Source organism: Drosophila nasuta, chromosome 2L (genome assembly GCF_023558535.2).
Source record: "Drosophila nasuta strain 15112-1781.00 chromosome 2L, ASM2355853v1, whole genome shotgun sequence".
Lineage (NCBI taxonomy): Eukaryota > Metazoa > Arthropoda > Insecta > Diptera > Drosophilidae > Drosophila > Drosophila nasuta.
Genome location: NC_083455.1, coordinates 748,114 through 765,057, shown reverse-complemented (window position 1 = coordinate 765,057; position 16,944 = coordinate 748,114). Strand labels below are relative to the sequence as shown.

General features: G+C 39.9%; 2 protein-coding genes across 2 annotated transcripts; both read left to right on the top strand.

The window, feature by feature from the left end:
- Positions 1–1,008: 1,008 nt before the first annotated feature.
- LOC132784206 (uncharacterized) lies at positions 1,009–2,070 on the top strand. Its single transcript, XM_060789652.1, has 2 exons — positions 1,009–1,249; positions 1,307–2,070. Exon 2 carries the CDS (start codon positions 1,588–1,590, stop codon positions 2,068–2,070), a length of 483 nt encoding a protein of 160 aa, XP_060645635.1. The 5' UTR covers positions 1,009–1,249; positions 1,307–1,587.
- A 2,318-nt stretch (positions 2,071–4,388) lies between these two features.
- LOC132783992 (uncharacterized) lies at positions 4,389–6,872 on the top strand. The gene has a single exon (XM_060789339.1). The coding sequence runs from the start codon at positions 4,389–4,391 to the stop codon at positions 6,870–6,872; it is 2,484 nt and encodes an 827-aa protein (XP_060645322.1).
- The last annotated feature ends 10,072 nt before the right edge of the window (positions 6,873–16,944 follow it).

Genomic DNA, 16,944 nt, shown 5'->3' with positions numbered 1-16,944 from the left:
TATATTAACATATATTATAGAAGAAGAGAATACGTAAAAATATAACAACGGCTAAAATGGAAAAAATTTTAAGCAACATAACAAGTTTTGTCTAAAAAAAAATAATCTTTATCTCTTATACTCTCTGAGATCTAGATATTCATACAAATAGATAGATATGGCTATATGGTCTAGGCTGTTGATCCTGAAAAATAATATATATACTCTATAGAGTTAAGGATGCCTCCTTCTGGCTATTACATACTTATCTTGGAGACGCGAATAATACTCTTCTATCCTATGTTTAGCGGGATTAAAAAAGGTAAAAAAGGAAAAGTTGCTGACATCAAAATAAGAAATCAGCATACATAGCAAAATCGATTTAGTTATGTGCATGTGTTAAAGCCCTTATATGTTAGCGACTTAAAAGATAGAAATGCCGTATCTTCTTCCAATGCCGATATATAATAATAACTAATAGTTATAATTTAATATTTATAATTTTTTTTATGTATTAATATATATAAATATATATTTTGTAAATATATATTGAAGAATTTATATCAGTTTAGATTTGAGAGGAAAAATGTGGAACCTAGCTTGCGATAGTTTCAATTCATTTATGTCTGTCTGTGTGGCCGTCTATCCGTAAGAACACATTTTTAAGACTTTAATAGATAGAGCCTAATAATAAGAGTTAGGTCCAATCCCACAAATCAAAAAAAAATTCGAATAGCTATACTAATTATCCTGAAATTTTGATTTTTATCAAATAAAAACGATGGAGGTTTTTTGTTACCCTACATAGTTATATCTAATATATTTTGTACACTACACTATATTTATATATTTATCCATATCAGTCTCTTCATGTAGAGACTGCAAGAGCAAAATAACTCTCATCAGTTAGATCTACTCTATTTTCAGTATTTTATGCCCATAATTATTCACGCAAATCCAGAATTAGTCATAGTTCAGGCAAGCAGCGGAATATGCAATATGTCATGTTCCATCAAGCATTTTAATGGGCAATGTTGGCGGGCGAACTAAATTTTCTACTGGGGCTTTGCCAGCGCATTTCCTACTGGGCATTTGTAATCGGTGATTCTCTTTTGTGCATTGGAATTTCACCGTTACGTTCGCTAGAAGTAGCAATGCAGCTGCAAATTTCGGCAGCGTGATTTAATTTGAATTTGTATTTGAGCCCAAGCAGAGGCAAATAATTGTTAACAATAAAATAGGGATTTGAAGGTGTGCGCAGAGCACGAATGTAAGTAAAATTATGAAATTATAATGAAATGTACGAAATATAATGAAAATAATAAAGATTTCAGCAAATATTGATCCACTACAAGTTGTTGTTTTCGAGTAGTGGATTGCTCGAAGTACGAGCAACGGCACACCAACCAAGGCACGGATCCGGTGCCAACATTCTGAAATATTCGTTCTCAATCTGAAATATTCTTGCTAAGACTCGAATATTCAGTCTTATTTTGGAATATCAGTCTGAATCTGGAATAATATCAGTTTTTTGGAGACAAACATATTGTGTGTGGAGCACTTTGAAAGTTTGCAATTTGGAGTCGTGACATAACCTCAACCACGACTATGGCAAATCGGGAGGAACACGTGCCTGGAAAAGAGATGACGAGTGATGGTCAGCAATCAGATGGAGCTGCTCCTCAAGATCCAATTGGACCTGCCAATGGTTTACATGAAGCCGTTAATGTGCAGGCAGCTGTCGCGGGTTTTGAGCGCAATGGAGCAGCAAATATAGGCCGCTCATCTTCGTCATATGGAATCAGCACATCGTCGAGTTCATCAACTCCTATCCAGCATAAACCGGCAAACACACAAATGTACTTCGATAGTTCGGGATATGGCACGGTGGTCAACAAGCTCCATATGGATTCATCTCGTGGAGGATTGTCAATGCCATATCAAGCGAACACTGCAGCAGCGATGGGTGGTATAATCAATGGATTGCCACAGCCGGGATCAATGGGATTGCCCAGTAATCTTCAACAACCAAATGACATGCACGCTGCCAATTCATTGGCTAGAGTGGGCTTTGACGGCCGCTCAAATTAGTGCACGACATGTCATCAGCCGAGATCTACCTACTTTCTCTGGAAAGCCTGACGAATGGCTGCTGTTCATTAGCAATTATGAGCAGTCTACGGAAAGATGTGGATTCAGTAACGAGGAAAATCTTATACGCTTACAGAAGTGTCTTAAGGGCCAGGCACTGGAAGCGGTACGCGGAAAATTGATGGTGCCAGATACAGTGCCGTATGCAATTGGAACATTGAGAATGCTGTATGGCCGACCAGAAATAGTACACGCCGCGTTACAAGGAAAATTGAGAGACGAGCCATCGATAAAGGCAGATAATTTGACTCCGTCATTCGACTAGCGCTCGCTGTCCAAAATTACTGCGCAACTATGTCTGCATTGGGTCTTCATGACTTTTTGCATGATCCTGTCTTGTTGAACGAATTGGTCGCAAAGATGCCGAGCAGTATGAAGTTGGACTGGGGTCGACACCGATTGGCAAATCAAAGCGTCAACATGGCCACATTCGACAATTGGCTTTTCAATGTGGCAATGTGTGCCAGTATGGTAACTCCGTATGATGTCGGACGAACGACGTCAGCCAAAGCTTCAAAAGAAAGGTTGTTTGTGCACAGTGTTAGCGACAACAATGAGGAGACTCAACAGCGACAGCATCATGGAGAATCAGAGAAGACTACATGCCCAAAATGTGGAGGCACGCACCGACTGTCGGAATGTGTCGACTTTCGAGCATTGAACGTTAAACAGCGCTGGGAGTTTGTGAAATCGAAACGGCTATGTTTCTGTTGTTTCTGGCGTCATCTCGTACGAAACTGCAAAGCTAAAGAAACCTGTGGCGTCGATGGATGCAAATCAATTCACCACGTACTGCTGCATACCGCCGGAGGCAATGATGGCAGAAAGCTGACTGGGCAAACAGTGCCTCGATCTGCCAACAAGGAGGAGTCTTCAATCATGTTTCATGGAAAGACGGCGAGTAGCCCTCTCTTTCGCTATATACCGATAACGATCCACGGCAAATCCAAATCTGTGAAAACATTTGCTTTGGCCGATGAAGGAGCTGCTTGTTCTTTAATTGAAAGATCCTTGTCTGACGAGCTCGAGCTAGAAGGACCGGCAACTCAATTGTGTCTGAAATGGACAGGTGATGTTTCTAAGGTTGAAAACAATTCGCAATCTTTGGACATCACTGTATCAGCTACGAGTATGGAATCGCAGCGATACACTCTAAAAAGTGTGCGAACAGTGTCTGATCTCGACCTACCAGAGCAAAGCCTCGACCAGCAATTATTGAGTCTCGAGTCACCTCTGTACGTTGCCTATAGATCCCTATTCCAACGTACGAGCACGAATCATCATTGACTCGACAACATTAAGTGGACTATTCCGCTGGAGTTGCATGAAAGTCAAGACGACGATGTTATTGCAGCCCGTTGCAGGCTTGGCTGGGCTGTTTACGGCCGCTCAGCAAAGGAATACTCATCGATTCCACGCCTGCTACATATTTGCCAATGTAGTGAGACTGGCAGTTTGGATGTTGCATTGAAAGAGTACTTTTCTTTGGAATCAATGGGAATTGTCGCTACGATCAATCCATTACGATCCAAAGACGATGAGCGATCGATGCAAATCATGGAAGCAACGACAACGTTCTTGGCAGACGAGAAAAGGTGGCAAACTGGATTACTGTGGAGATTCGACAAAGTGGTCTTGCCTGACTCCTATGAAATGTGTCTTAAGCGACTAAAATGTCTTGAATCGAAAATGTCGAAAGATCCGCAGTTACGCAACTTCATGCTAACGACGATGAAAAACTATAAGGAAAATCGTTACATCAGACGCCTGGATGATAGTGAGTTGGCGCGTAAAGATATAACATGGTTTCTTCCTATCTTTACCGTCACCAACCCTAACAAGAAGAAGACACGTTTAGTGTGGGACGCCGCAGCGAAGATCCAAGGAGTGTCTCTAAACGACTGCCTGCTAAAAGGTCCTGACACACTTGCATCATTGATGGGCATTCTAATACGCTTCAGAGAACGCCCAATTGCTATTTCGGGAGACATACGCGAAATGTTCCACCAAGTGAGGGTGCGACCAGAGGATCAGGCAGCTCAGAGATTCCTCTGGCGTGATGGAAACTCGCAACGGCCACCGGAGGTATACGTCATGCAAGTTATGACTTTTGGAGCATCGTGTTCACCTTCCTTGGCGAGTTACGTTTTGAAACGCAATGCTCAACGATATGAAGCTGAATATCCCGAGGCCGTAAAGCCATTTGCGGCAACACTTTCGTCGATGACTGGCTTCAGTCTGTGGACTCAGTAGCTGAGATGACAAAGCTGGCCCAGGCTGTAAAACTAATTCATGCTGATGGAGGATTTGACATGCGACACTGGACATCCAATTCTCAAGCAGTGGTCTGTGCTCTTGAGAATAGATATGACATGTTGGACAAGCCAATTTGTTACCCAGACGTTGGTCCGGAAAAGGTTCTGGGCATGTGGTGGCAACCTGGAGAAGATTGTCTAACGTTTATGGTGAAGCCAGATACGATCGCAAAGGCTCTGGATGGTCGGCCAACTAAACGCCGCGTCCTGAGCATGATTATGACCATATTCGACCCCCTTGGAATTGTTGGATTTTTCAACATACGCGCAAAAATCATTCTGCAAAATATATGGAGGAGTGGAGTCGGATGGGATGAGCCGCTCAAAGAAGAAGACGAGGCAGACTGGCGTCGTTGGTTGGATTTGGTGCCAACGTTAAACAATCTGCGTATAGCCCGATGTTTGAAAGGAGTTAGTGCAGCTAGATGTCTGGAAATGCATACATTTGTAGACGCAAGTGTTAATGCATACGCTGCCGTCGTATACATCCGAGCTGAAGTAGACGATCAAGTTCATTGCAGCCTTGTAGCGTCAAAAACAAGGGTTGCTCCATTGAAACCAATTTCGATACCTCGCATGGAACTCATGGCTGCTGTTTTGGGACTGAGGTTGGCCAGATGTATCGAGTCTGAAATGTCAGTACACGTTGACAAGAAAGTGTTCTGGACAGACTCTAGAGACGTTCTATACTGGATACGTTCGGATGTTCGTAAGTTTCACCAATTTGTTGCACTCCGCATTGGCGAAATCTTAGAAGGATCAGATGTGAGTAACTGGAGATGGGTCCCGTCAGCGCAAAATGTGGCCGACGATGGTACCAAATGGACAAGAACGCCTGTCATTAACGAAGCGAATAGGTGGTTCAGAGGGCCTCAATTTCTATATTCGGATGACTCTCAGTGGCCGCAGATGAACATTGATGCGAGCCAACATAGCCATACTATTCTGCAACACGTCGAAGAGCAATTGGAAGCCATGTCACCTTTGAGCTGTATCTCACCAGACCCAGAAAGATTCAGCAAACTGGAGAGATTGAGAGCCGCACAGTTGCGAGTATTGGATTTCTTGCGATCTATTGTCAAGAAGAGCATGGGATCGGAATTGAAGAAGTTACTATTACTTGAACGGCCAATCGAGATGGATATTATTCTAATACGAGTGTGCCAGGAAACCGAGTATTTCAGCGAGATGAAATGCTTGAAAACGGGAAGCAGTATTATGGATCGGAAGAGCAAGCTATTCAAATGCTCTCCGTACTTGGACGAAGTAAGCATACTGCGCGTCAAGGGAAGAATCGACCTAATAGAAGGAGTCGAAGTAAACCTAAAGCGACCCATAATCCTACCAAGAAGACATCGATTTACATTTCTGCTGGTTGAGTCGTATCATCGCCGGTACCATCATCTGTACGACGAGATCGTGGTCAATGCACTACGGCAAAAATTCCTGATATTTGGTCTGAGAGCCTTGGTGAGAGAGGTTTCTCAAACTTGTCCAGCATGCCGGATGAGGCGCGCGCGTCCTAGGCCTCCAGAAATGGGAAGTCTACCGCGCGAGCGTTTGGCGCACCACATGGCGCCGTTCACCTATACAGGAGTGGATTACTTTGGGCCCATCGACATCATCGTTGGACGACGGCACGAGAAGCGCTGGGGTGTTCTGTTCACATGCCTCACAATTCGTGCCGTACACCTGGATATCGCAACGTCACTGTCAACCGACTCTTTTCTTTGTATTCTAAAGGCATTTATAGCTAGACGTGGTTGCCCGCGACGAATGATGTCCGATAATGGGACTAACTTCCGAGGTGCGAGTAGATTGTTAAAAGATGAAGTGGAGCGTATATCGACCAGGGATGTGGAGACCAAATACCCAGAAATGGAGTTCATGTTCATTCCGCCAGGCTCACCGCACATGGGCGGTGCATGGGAAAGATTGGTACGCTCAACAAAGTCCATTCTAACGGAAATCTTGCCGCCTGGTGGATTGCGAGAAGAAGTGCTTCGTGCTGCGTTGGCTGATGTGGAGGGTATTCTCAACTCACGCCCACTCACATATGTACCACTGGAATCGGCAGACTCAGAAGCGCTTACACCGAACCATTTCCTCTTGGGCCACTCTAGTGGAATTCGTGAACGAGACAGCGAAATACAAAATGGTAACAAGCTTGCCAAAGGATTCAGAATTTCGAGCCAGTTAGCCGATCAGTTCTGGAAAAGATGGATTCGAGAATATCTGCCAACGCTTACGCGCCGTACCAAATGGTTCCATCCGCCGCCAGATTCGATCGCCGTGAATGACATTGTTGTTATCGCAGATGAGAATGGCAAACGAAACAGCTGGCCCAAAGGAGTTGTGGTAGATGTTCACCGATCGAGAGACGGTCAGGTACGGAGTGCCGTTGTGCGCACTCAGAAGGTATTATGACTCGCCCCGCCGTAAAGCTAGCCAAATTAGATTTGAAAATTGGTAATACACAACGCGAATGCTAGTGAATTACGGGGTGGGGAATGTTGGCGGGCGAACTAAATTTTCTACTGGGGCTTTGCCAGCGCATTTCCTACTGGGCATTTGTAATCGGTGATTCTCTTTTGTGCATTGGAATTTCACCGTTACGTTCGCTAGAAGTAGCAATGCAGCTGCAAATTTCGGCAGCGTGATTTAATTTGAATTTGTATTTGAGCCCAAGCAGAGGCAAATAATTGTTAACAATAAAATAGGGATTTGAAGGTGTGCGCAGAGCACGAATGTAAGTAAAATTATGAAATTATAATGAAATGTACGAAATATAATGAAAATAATAAAGATTTCAGCAAATATTGATCCACTACAAGTTGTTGTTTTCGAGTAGTGGATTGCTCGAAGTACGAGCAACGGCACACCAACCAAGGCACGGATCCGGTGCCAACAGGCAACGTATATCGAAGTTGAGCACACACAGCTTTAGTTTTCTTCAGTGCTTCGACTAATTTGATTACTTCGGCATTTTAATTTCCTTCTGACGTTCAGTTTAATCAGTACGCATCGAAAATGAAAGCGATTCCGGTGCATAAATACAATTAAGAAGCTGAAGAAATGCTTTGAAAAGTTTTTCCAACGGTAAATTTGTGAGAAATCTAAATTAAAATTTAAAACGAATGTTGATGATCCAGAGATAGCACATTTCTAACAAATATTTTTTTATTAAAAATGTAAGTTGAATTTTTATTCAAATACCACAAATGTTTATCTTGCTAATAAGCTAATTTCCTCTCTGAAGCCAGCTTAACGGAGATAAAGTTCATTATTTGAAATTGGGAATGAATATCATTTGAAATGCTTGTTCAGAACAGTGGAAAGAAGGTAAGGTAAATTAAATTTTCTAAAATATTGATACTCGATAAATGATTTTTGTCATTTTTAGGGAATCTATGTTTTAACTTCTTTTGATGTAATTTGAAATATTGAGTTTGAAATCAGCTGCTATTGAAGTCAAGCTAGAATAATTAATTGATAGCAAAGCCTTAACCCGTGTCATTTATGTAACGATGCCGAAATTGAATTTTCTATCAAAGCATTGATGTAAACTTTGAGTTAATTTAAATGCCAATTGCTTCTTAGGCTGGCAAAACAAAAAACTTTGCAGACAATTGAAAAAGTAACGGCCCGAAATGAAGTACAAACACAAAAATGTTCTTAAAAAAAGAAAAGAGAGTCAAGGAACAAGAGGGAAGAAAGCGAATAACCCAAAAAGCATTCAAATAATAAATCACACCTTTGTCACTCAATGCGTCTCGTTTTTTCAATTAAAAGCCGAGATGCCACCTTAAAAATTGCTTTTGCTTTGCCTTCTGCTTTTCGCCTTTCGTCGGTATTCACTCCCTGAGACATGTAATTAGTTGACAAAGGTGTTGTCGGGGCTTAATTGAATTTTTATCTCAGCTTCTTTTTAGCGTCCCCCAAAATTAGAAAACGAGATTCACTCTTTTTGGGGCTCCTTCGAAATCATGCAAATTTTGTGGGGAGTAATCTAAAATACTTTAAAGATGGCGTTGACATTTAAAATATTTCATTTATGTTTGTATTAATTTGACTGCAGCAACTTTAAACAAAAGGATTTCCTTAAAAATTGGTCACTGGAGTCATTTTGTATGTAACCTGTTGAAGAGCGCTTACAATTTCAATTGATCAGTAAGTGAGAAGAAAACGTCATAAAATTAATATCTATTCATATCCCGAATGTTAGTAACATTATTTGTTGCCTGCCAATTTGTATAGGATGTATTGGGCTCATAACAAGCTCAGGTCATAAATTGGCGTTTTTATTGAAAACCAACAAAGAGGAAAACACTTTTAATTGCTATTACTAACAGGCTAGAGACTTGGGCTGGCAGGTTGGGAATTCGAAATCGAATTGGATGGCGACGCCCACCATCATTGGTTTGTTGTCGGAGTTGTTGAATTTTTTCAATGCTCTTCATTGTTTCGCTTTTGGTAGTGGTCGGATTTCGATGACCATTGTTGTTGCTGTTGGTCGGGGTGTTGTTGGAGTTGTTGTTATTGGCGGCGAGTTGACAATCACAATCGTGTCGTAGTTGGGGCATCAAACCGCAGCAATGTCAGCATAAGCCGATTGCGTGGAATTTTCCATTGTCCTGTTGCTGTTGCTGTTGCTGTTGTCGTTGTCGTTGTCGCTGCAGTGTCACCCAGAACAGAAAGGGGAATTCTACGGGGAATTACGCGTAACCTCCACCGCACAAAGTCGAATGATAAGTCAATTGTTGTCTGGAATCCTTGCTGGTCCCCTTGTGTTTCCCGTTGCCATCCCAAAATAATGAACAGCAGAACGGACAGTTCCAACAAACAAACAAACAATCGACATGCGATTTGTGCTGAGCCATAAAGAAAAAAAAAACAAAAAAAAAACAGAAACATCAACAAAAACAAAAATAAAATGCAATTGACTGCAGCTCTTTGGGCTGGGACTTGGGGCGCTCTTTTATTAACTGCAGTTAGTTTCAATTTGCGGCTACGATCTAATTGTTCATTACGGTCTTTATCCTGTCTCCGAGTCGAGCCTTGCCCCAGTCATGGCTTCTGTTTGCCCAACGCACACACACACACACACACACACACACACACATCCTCCCCCACAGCCTAAGGAGACCGAATCGAGTTTTATGGCCAACAATTGCGCTTAAGTGGACCCAACTTTACGAGCCTTCCTTAGTCACACATTGCCTGCGACTGTCTGGGATACTTCATGGCTTCAAGGCGTGTTCCATGTTGTTCGACCGAGGGCCCACTTTGGGCTTCAACGGGCACGATAGAACAATTCAAAATAGCACGCAAGCCAAATCAAGTTATGTTGTTGTTAAGTGGAGCCTGGTCTGGGGAATGAGCAAATAGATGTGTGTGTGTGAGTGTAGGTGTGAGAGATGGTGTGGGTGTGAGTATTCGCAGGGAGCGGAACGTCTTCGTATAGCTGTTTTGGTGTTGACATGCAAACAGAAACTCAGTATGACAACAAATGAGCACGACACGCTGCAAGTGATAGACTAATAAATACCTTTCTGATAAAACTTTGTTTACACTTTACCAAAAACTAAATGAAAACAATTTATATATAGACTTCAAGTCTGTCAAACAATAATTGTGTGATGTTAGGCCTATTAACATAGCGCATACATATATTTATATTAGTTAGCCGGACTTTAAACTTCCGTTCTGAAAGAGCTGGATTCCGTACCTCGATCAAAAAGACTTGTCAGTGGTAATACCTCCATTGACATATTGAGGCCGCTGTGCAAACAGTTGACTTGGGAAATTATTAGAGACAAATAAATTAAATTTTATCGCCCCACCCAGCGAAGCGTAGGTGCTGACGATAGAGGGCGCCATTCAGTAAGCAATCCTCACTTTGCTAGGCCAATATTTTACGACTGATTAATGCGGGCGTCAGAGTTAGTAATGTGGAAACCTGCTAACGGCGATATACATATATAATACACGGAGAGACATAAACAGAGAGAAAGAGAGAGAGAGAGAGAGAGAGAGACGGGTGAGAAGTGAAACCATCAATACAATTTTGATTGCCGTTTGTTAGCAATTATGGATTTAGTCGCTGTTCGCTGCTCTTTGTTGGTTTTGTCGTTACTGCTGCTGCTGCTGTTGTAGTGCAGTTGTTGATGTTGTTGAATTGATTTTGGGGGTGGCACGAAGGCTGACGGAAATGGAAATAGGGAATAGGGAATAGGGAATGAGAAAAAGCAATGGGGATCGGGAAAGGAAAGGGGAGTACGTATTTGTGCTGGGCCAATGGCCAAGTGCACTAGAATTTCTTCAGCTCCATTAATGCCGCAACATGCAAACTAAAAGTTAAGTTTCCGCTCAGGCAAAACAACACGAACTCCTCATACAAATAACAACTACAACGAACAAAGCTTGGCAGCAGCGTTTAACAAAATTATTGGCTGGTAACACCCAGAGAAAGCCAACTCGACTCTACCCAATTTCCTGGTAATGCTGCAGATGATGGTCAACTGCAACAGCAGCAGTAGCAGCAGCAGCACGGCTAACGCTTTGTCTTTTGGCCAGCCTCTTGCCCTCTTTCATCATCTCTTGCTCTCTCTTTCTTGTTCCTTTTTGTGCTTCCCTCTCAGCAATAGCACCTTTTGTTTTTTACAAGCACTTTGCAAATATTTATTGCTGAAAGCAGCGTAAACAATAAACTCATAAACTGCAGCGTCGCCACGCCGACGTCCAACGTCCGACGTCCGATTTTCGTCGTTGCAGTCGGCTGTGCGTCGACGCCATTGGCATAGCGGATAAATCGATTTTGAAAATAAATTATATTTTGCAATATGCACGACGACATAATATATTATATACTCTACTTTTTTTTTGGTATATAACAAGTATTCCTTTTACTACTCGTATCGCTGGTTTTTTGTTCGCAATACTAACTTTGGCTATCAATCGGATTTGCTTTAAAAGTTCTGGCACTATTTTCAAGCGAAAAACGCTTCCTAATAATGCGATAATAATGACCATGTAAAACCCAATTACATGTGTAAATATACTATATTTTTAACAATAGCTGATTGATCTGAATATGTTCCTAAATACTAAAAGTGTATGTATTCTATTATTTAAGAGCACGCGGTGTTAACTACGCTTTACACTCAATACAGTATTATATTATATAGAATATATATAATGCTTATCATATTTGACGTAAGTCCCTACAGGACATATACCAGTCGGTTAGTCCCCTTTTAATATACTTTATATTTTAACAATGTCGAGTATAAAGCGAAAAGCACAAAGTACGTCATTGTCGGGTACTTTTTATATTGTTTGCCTTGCACGTTTGTCATGTGTCAAAGACTTATGTACACAGACGTTGGTATGAGTGTGTATATGTATTGCACTCACATACACACACGCACACATGTGCGTGCATTTGTGTAAATGCATACGCTGGAGGCCTGGGCATTGCAACAGAAATTGCATTTTATAAATTAGCTAAATATTTTGGCAACAGGCTTCTCTCTACTTTCCTCTCCCTCTCTCACTCGTCCTCTCTCCCTGTGCTTCCATATTTCTCTGTATCTCAGCTGCCTGTCTGTTTGCAAAGCAAATGAATGCATTTTCAACTCGACTATTTACTCAACATTGCGAATGAGAGATTTTTGTTGTTGCTGCTCCTGCTGTTGCACAAACATCGGTATATAGCAGGTAAATGTAGTCTGAAGTAATGAGAAGGCGTTGCAGCGTAAAATATTACTAACAATTTGAAGGTAAACATCAAAAGTTAGACCCCCAAACAGAGATCTAATTAGATATGCAAACTGCAAGGAATAACATACAAGTATGTTATTTTAAGACACATTTAATCCAGACATTTCCAAATTAACGAAGTGGAAACTATTAAAGCTTCAAATAACGTATTTGGCTGCAATCACAAATCATATGTCTATCCATATTAATGTGTAATTGTGTATAAAGTTATTAAATCATTCAATTATATTGATTTCACATACTCAACTGACTTTCTTAAGACACTCTGGGACGAATGGTACAAAGTTTAAGTTGATAACAAAGTCAGAGTCAAGGGCATAGAAATAGTCTCGCTTAAAATAATTAAGTTTTTGTGCGCAGCTTCATTATATTTCTTTACCATGACAACGTTTTGATACTCAACAATTACGAAAATGTTAGTTTAATTGTATTTGATATGTTAAAAGTTTCTAGATTGCTTTTGCCTCATAACAATAAAGTATCCAATATTTTAGTCCAGTTTAAAAGTTTATGGTTATAAAAAGGTGATTCATTTATCGTTCGTTTAGTTAATTGCTACTTAAATGGAATAAATAAAAAAAACATTCTTTTTATTTTTCGGAAACGTTTAACAGTGATAAAAAAACGACATCTTCGCTTGCGATTCTTTTAAATGAATGTAAATACCCTATCGACAAATTTTTAAAAGTAATAACATTAAAATTAATAAAAAGGTACACAAAATTGTGAAAATTATAGTCTGCTTTGCTTAAAGAACAAGTAAGAGCATTATCCACTATCTAAAATTAGAATAACATAAATTTACCAATAAGAGGAATTGGGTTATTTCTGAACTCTATCAATGATAATTGATTTGCATATGCACACAGTCTAATTTGTATGGAATTGCAAGAGGAAAGGTAAATAGAAGATTGCCGAAGCTAACTTTAACTGATAGATCACACAGATGCACTGACATAATTGAGAATACTCACAATATTCATCTGCATTCAATGTCAATGAGTTATGACACTCATATTTTGATATCCGCAACTAATTGAGTAGATCTCAGAAACTATAAGATATAGATTATAGAGATTTCGTTAGATTTCGTAGATTTCGTTTAGATTTTTGCACGACACTCTATTGTGTGTACAACAAATCGCGACTCTAGTTTTATAGTCTCTGAGAACTGTCTGGCGGATAAGCAGACAAATGGATATGGCTATATCGTCTCGGTTGTTGACGCTGATCATGAATATATATATTGAGATAACTCCTTATGCCTGCTACATCCATTTCATTAAAGAAACCAATTTTATATTGTAAGAAAGGCTGTAGCTTTTTGACAATCTAACTTTGTCTCTGCCTTGTCGGTATATTAATTTGGAAAACTTATCGATTTATTCCCTTCGCACAGTAAAAATTAAATTGGGTGAAGCTTTCTTAAATGTTTTTTATGGATTGTGAAATACTGTGTGTAGATATGGAATTGACTTAAATTTGTGATTAACTTTCAGTCAAGGCAAATAGCTGCATACATATGCAACAATAAGAAAAAGATGGAGTATAAAATAATAAAAACAAGTAAGAAAGCTACAGAGATACCCCCGACCCATTTTGAATAAAAGCAAAATATTGCGATATTGCAATTATAATATACCAAATTAATGTACCGAAAAATACTACAAACATACTAAAGGATATTTTAGGTATATAAACAAACTTGATCTGCTTGCAAACATAACAACAGCTGTCGAGAAAAAATGATGTCTATCTATTATAGTCTTTGAGATCTAGATGTTCATACAGACGGACGGACAGACGGACATAGCTATATCGTCTCGGACGCTGATCAAGAATAAATACACTTTACAGGGTTAGAGATGGATCTTTTTGACTTTTACATAATACCCCTCTACCCTATGGGTGGCGATTATAAAAAGGATAATGTACTAGTAAAATGCATCATGGCTTCTACGATTTGTTAATATTGTTCAGACATTTGATCATCAATCGTCCATTCACATGAACAACAAATCTATCCAAATGTGATGGAACTTGCTTCAATTTCATTTAGTTGTTCACGACGTAGCATATATGCTTTGTTCCCTTCGTTGTTGACGAACATAGAACTGAAGCAACTGTTTACTGTACACTTGACGATTGCCCACAACTACGGTTCTATGGCCCAAGGATCATCAGTACTGGGCTGAACCATCACTCAAAATGGCGTCAGTTCATATGTGGCATAAGGATACCTGTGTGTGTGTGTGTGAGAGTGTGTGTGTCTGGGCTTTACGATGTTGTAATCCTAATGAATCCTGCACCTATTTATTTTTCATTGTGGGAAATTGTGCAAATGCCATGACAACATTCGGTTCGGTTCGGTTCGGTTCGTATGAGCAGCAGACCCAGCCTCCTCAGCCCCTCTCTATCTCCCATCTCTCTCCCCCCCCCTTTGCTCTCCTCCTGTCTTGTCTCCCCTCGTAGCGTTCAATGACCATATGTGTGTTCAATTGTTTAAATGTGCTGTTACAACAGCAACAAAATACGAGCCAAGCTCAGGAATGTTGTTGTTCGGCTGGCTACAACATTCTCGTTCTGGTTCTGCGAAATGTGTGGGTGATGCGGTGGAAATGGAAGAGGACAGTTAGTATTTGACAGCAGTAGCTTCATTGGCCCCGTTGTTGTTGTTGGTTGTTGGTTGTTTGTGTTTTACATGAGGCATTGTCTCTCATCAGTTTAATTAGTCGCTACGCTTTAGCTTTGCTTTGGCAGAAACCTTGCCAACAAAAATAATAAATGTGTGTACTTTGTTGTTATCGTTGTTCCTCTCGTAGCCGTTTCCGTAGATGTTGTTGTTCTTGTCATTGATGCTGTAGCTGTTGCTGTTGCTGTCGCTACTGTTATCCACATCATGCAGAGACAACAACCTAACAGCGACCCACAGCCTGACAGATGCCTGCAGCTAGCAGCCCCGACTCACGACTCTATTCAGTTGAGCCCAAGACATAGCGCATCTGGTATGCGTATGCATATTTTATGGTCCTGCGTCTGTTTAATGTATACGAGCTTGATAAAGCGAGTAGACTTACAGTTATATCTGAATAGGATACAGCTAATAAACCGAGGATTAATTATTGAATTTCTGTTCACAAGACTAGCTCAAAAACCTATCCGCAGACGAGAAGAATTTTTTCGCAAAATATTTAACAAATTTATATTTGCATTATAATATTTGGATTATGATAAATAGATTTTAATTAGTATATCAGATTACTATGGTGAGATGCAAATGTCTAACAATAAAAAAATGTTTATGGTTGTTAATATTTAGAATACTATTCATGATCTATCAGAATGTATCGATTTGACAGTGCTAAATTCTTAAAGCTTAATTACTTAAGTGGCGTATAGTGTTGAAATATAGTGTGTTTTAGAGATGATTGTGACCGGATGAGTTGATATATTCAAAACTATTCAAAATGCATGTTTTTCAGTGTGTAATCTAATCTATGAACATGGTACTTAAAAACGCCTTACATTTGTTTATACGCATTTATTGCTGTTTTTCATCATCAAATAGGGAAAGTGTTGTGCGATTTTAGCAGAAATATCACGAGTATAGCGTTTTCCACAAAACCACTCAACTAATTGCTTTTTGAATGCATTTTCAATTGCCAGGCCGTGTTTTTTTTATTGAAATTCTATGTGAGAGTCAAACTGTAGATCTGGATGAAAGTATCACAGAAACGTAATAAAGTTTGTAACATTAGAATGAGATGATTTTTTATTGTTGATGCATTTTAGTTGCATATCATTCATTATGTTAAAGCTTAAATGTCCTCAATCCGAAGCAATTATATTTTTTCTCAATAACATAGAAAGGTATTTGACTATCGGTGAAGACCTTCCCAACAAATTTGTGTTAGCCAAAAATAGTCATGCACAGAGGAACATGTCCATTATCGGAATCAATTAAGTAACTGGTGCTCCGTGTTTAGCAAGGACTTGTCTTGCATGATTTTTTGAATAAAAGTCCGTTTGCATAAACAAATGTACATTTTTGCTGGTCGTTGGATTATGCTTTTTACAGCTTTGCGATAGTAAAAAAGAATAAAGCAGAGATCGAATCGGTTCGATTCAAAAATGTGCATTTAATGGGAAGCGATTGCAGCGGCGTCAGAAATAGATGGTGCTTCCGTTTAACTGCCTCGTTAGCCCGGCCATCGAAGAAACATAAAAATGGTACGCTGTTGGACTGAAAACGAGACCACTCCTTCCTTCCTGCTTCTTTAAGTCTACTTCTCTTTGCCCCTTAGATTTATCGCTTTTATGCGCTGGAAATCACATTAGCCCCGCATAAAACCAACGAAACGCGTAAAAATTTTTGCAAAGAAAATGCATTGATCTGCCGGAGCAACACTTAAGAGGACTATCACCTTCACACGTATATAAAGGGTGCTATTTTGTAGGAACTCAGAGTAAAGTCAATGGTTAAAATTACCTTCGAATATTTAAGATTATTTTTTCAGCTGAATATATTGTAAGTAAATAATTTATTTGTATCTATAATATTAAAATAAACACCCTCTGTGAACTTCATTTTGAATGTTGAAGAACGCAATGTTATTGGAAAATCAGAAAGAAAAGGAAAGTAGGATGTGAATGGAAAAAATAAGGACAGCTTCCCTTGTGTGCTTTCCACTGTTTGTTCAATTTGTGGGGCGAGAGG